At 28.0% G+C, this 3,722-nt stretch overlaps 1 protein-coding gene across 1 annotated transcript; it reads right to left on the bottom strand.

The window, feature by feature from the left end:
- PGSY75_0038600 (putative EMP1-like protein) lies at nt 1-3,722 on the bottom strand (the record flags this gene model as incomplete). Its single annotated transcript, XM_018783505.1, has 1 exon — nt 1-3,722. A coding segment is annotated over one exon (3,722 nt), but the record flags the coding sequence as incomplete, so codon positions are not given.

Here is a 3,722-nt window from a genome sequence, read left to right as displayed (position 1 = left end):
CCTATTTTATTTGCATAATTATTATCCTTTTTTAATCCTACGTTGTTACCATTTTCTTTTGTCCATATCCATTTATTAGTATTAGCGTTATTGGTATGACACGGACAAATATCACTACATCCTCCGTTATTATTTTTGTGAAAAACTGACTTTGTACAATCAATTGTAGGAATATGACTTATCATGTATTTTTTTCGATTTTGCTTGTTTACACCACTACCATCTAATTCATAATTATAAGGCATACATATATCGATTTCACCGTCTTTAACCATACTCAATTCTTTTACGCCCATACAATTAATTCCTTTACTATTATCAATATCTATGTCATCATTTTTTGCAACGTCTTTCGTAGATTCTGTTGGTTTTACTGGTGAATTTGGATCTACATCATGTGTCTCATCGTTTCCAGTAGGTTTATCTCCAGGTTTATAATTATCAATACCATCCTGAGTAAAATTTAAATGGGGAAACATTTCCTTCAGATGTGGTTGTTCATCACATGTTCTGCAATATTTATGTTTTTCATTAAACGTATTATGTATGTTAGTAAAATCCACATCGATATTTTTAAAACATTGTGTTTCAAATATATTTGATTGCAAATATTGATCTGGTCCATTCATATTTTGGTCTTTTAGTTTTTGTAAATATTCGGTCGTTTTATTGAAAGATATATCGACATTTGAATTAAGATTACTGAGTCTGTATTCCTTGGCTTTATTAATTAAATCTTCGTATTTATTCTTTTGTTTAGAAAACTCTGAGTTCTGATTATTTATCCAGTCTTTATATTCCTTACATGTTTTTTGACATGTAGCACATGTTACGTATGAAGACTTATAATTGGACTTTACATAGGTAGAAAGACAGTCTGTTCCACTTGTAGAACAACCTTTACACATAGATAATATATTTTTATCTTCCCCTATGGTATTTACAAATGCATTATTTATATCATATTTATTTTTTTCTGTACAAAAATCACTGGACCATTCCTTGAACCAACGTAAAAATTGAGGTATTTCATCATCCTTTGGAGTTTCCTGAGAATATCCGCATTTCCCCGTAACATTATATTCTATTCCTTGACCATCTGATGGTTTCTTTGTAATGACAAACGTTGCATAATCTGGTATTTCGCATGTCATTGCATTCCATATATCTTGTCTATTTGCTTTCCACCAATCTTCTCTTAATTTATTTATATCTTCTTTATAATCAGATTTAAATTTATCTTTAAAAATATTTTTTAAAATATCTCCGATATTGTCTTCGGCTGTTTTGCTTTTTGTATTTTCCCATATACTTGTTCCTTTAACTAAATCTCCATAATCAGAATAACTGTTGCGTAATTTCATACATGCTAGCGAAGGATTATTTTTATACAATTCCCATAACAACGCCCCTTCATGTTTTGCTGCAAGAGCTATTTCAGTCAAGAGTTTGGTATTTTTAACGTTATCATAGTTAGATTTTTCATCAATTTTTGATTTTAAGTCTTCTTTTGATAAATTTGCTAAACATATTTCTTGCGTTCTAGGAGGCAAGCAAGCACCGTTATCGTTTTTGTCGTTATTCCAACCATTTCTTAATCTAAATACACTATTATTATTTAAATTACATTCCCAGTGTTTAACCGTTCCAGCACTTTTAGAATTATTACATAGGGTTCCTTTATTACCATATACATTATCCTTTTGATCAAGCATACACGCACTTTTTTCCAAATTTGCTTTCAATGGAACATTAATTTTTTCATCATATTTAGTATAATTCTTTATATTTTTACAATTACATGCTTTATCATACCCTTCTGGAATTTCTTTAAATACTTTATTTTCATTATTAAAATCAATATTATTATTATATTTCAAATTACAACTATTTTTGTCGTCCTTCAATCGTTCATTTAAAAAATACCCTATATTTTTATAATCCCTTTTTATTAAATTATAAAATTCATCATTTGTATTTTTTGCATTATTACTTTTTTTAATATTTTTAACATATTTATCAATTTCTGATATATATTTACTTTTTTGTTTGTTATATTTATTCTGAGAATCCAACATAAAATCTTTATATTTTTCACACGCAATATAACATTTTGTGCACTCATGACTATCCTTTGAAGAACATTTAAACGCATCCTCTTTGCACAATTTGCAATCTTGTTGTACATGGTTTAATTTTTCCTTTTGCTCTTCACATATATATTGGGAATATTCTTCTAAAAATCTTAAAAATTGCGGCATATAATCGATATTTGGTGGTTCATCCTTTGATATACATGAAAATGATTTTTTGGTATCTGATTTCTCGATGCTGCAAACTAAGGCTTTCCATATATGTTTTCTATTAGTATTCCACCATATTTCGCGCAAATTCAAATATTGAGCAGGTTTAGTGCTATCTTTATATTTTTCTTGATTTGCTTTATCTATTTTCTCATATATTTTTTTAAAAACACTTATTAATTTCCTTTCCATTGTACGAGTATCATTATTTTCCCATATACTTGTTCCTTTTACTATATCTCCTAGATCGGCAAAACTATATTTTGCAGCATTGCATAATCGTTTCATTTTTTCGTCCTCAGTTCTATTTTTAGTTTGATCATGAGTTATGTATTTGTTATATAATTGGGTACCTTCAAATCTTGCTGCAATAATTAATTCATTTAATAATTTTTCATTAGTATCAATATTTTCAATCCGTTTTTCTGTGCAATTATTATCATATATTCTACCTAGACATAACCGTTGTGTTCGTGGAGGTAAACAGGCACTTTTTGTTCCATCACTCCATCCAGTTTTTAATTGTTCGCCAGATATTTGTTTTTTAGAATCACATATCCATTCTTTTTTCTTTTGGTAATAGTTATTACATGGAATTCCAATACATGTTTCTTTTCCTTTCAAAAAAGAATCAGTATAATGTATCTTACATATATCTGTATCGTTTCCACTATTAGTTTTTATTTTGCCATTTTTAGCTCCATCTAACGTATCATCTTTTATTGCACATGTACTTAATTTATTTAATATGGCATCAATATAACTAGATTCATTATCATCTTTTCCAAATATCTCCTTTATATCACCAACAGTATTTATACAACTGCAGCAAAATGTTTCATGCTGAGATAATATATTAGGATTGAAAAACAGATTTAAATTGTGTTCTCCAGGTTCTCCACAATCGTTTCCACAATTATATTTGTTTTTCATTTGTCTTATAGTTGCGTCCATATCAGCTTGTAACGTAGGATCAGATTTTTGATCCAATGGATTTTCCTTGATGCAATTTCTAATATATTTTCCATAACATTCTTTTCTTGAACGCAAAAATTTATTATATTCATTGCAATATAATGAACATCCCAATTGTGCAGTTATTTGTCCACCTATTAGGTTTTGTGTAATTATTTTACCTTCAAGACATGTTTGTTTCATACGTTCTTCATATATTTTTTTTTTTTGAATAAATTCCTCAAACCATTCTTCCAAAAAACGTAAACATTGCGGTTTGTTTGTGTAACTGGTATCATCTAAATTACATGGTGTATTTTTAATATCCGCATAAACGTGTTCCTCATTTAACTTATTTTCAACTGCTTCTTTAAAATGTCTTTTCATCAATTCTTCAATTCTATTATCACCTATTAAATGATTACTTATATTTTTTAACATACATTGTACATTTATTGATAAATT

The sequence above is a fragment of the Plasmodium gaboni genome, assembly GCF_001602025.1.
Source record: "Plasmodium gaboni strain SY75 chromosome Unknown, whole genome shotgun sequence".
NCBI classification, from domain to species: Eukaryota; Apicomplexa; class Aconoidasida; order Haemosporida; family Plasmodiidae; genus Plasmodium; species Plasmodium gaboni.
The sequence above is the reverse complement of the archived record's forward strand: the minus strand, read 5'-3'. Positions and strand labels throughout refer to the sequence as shown.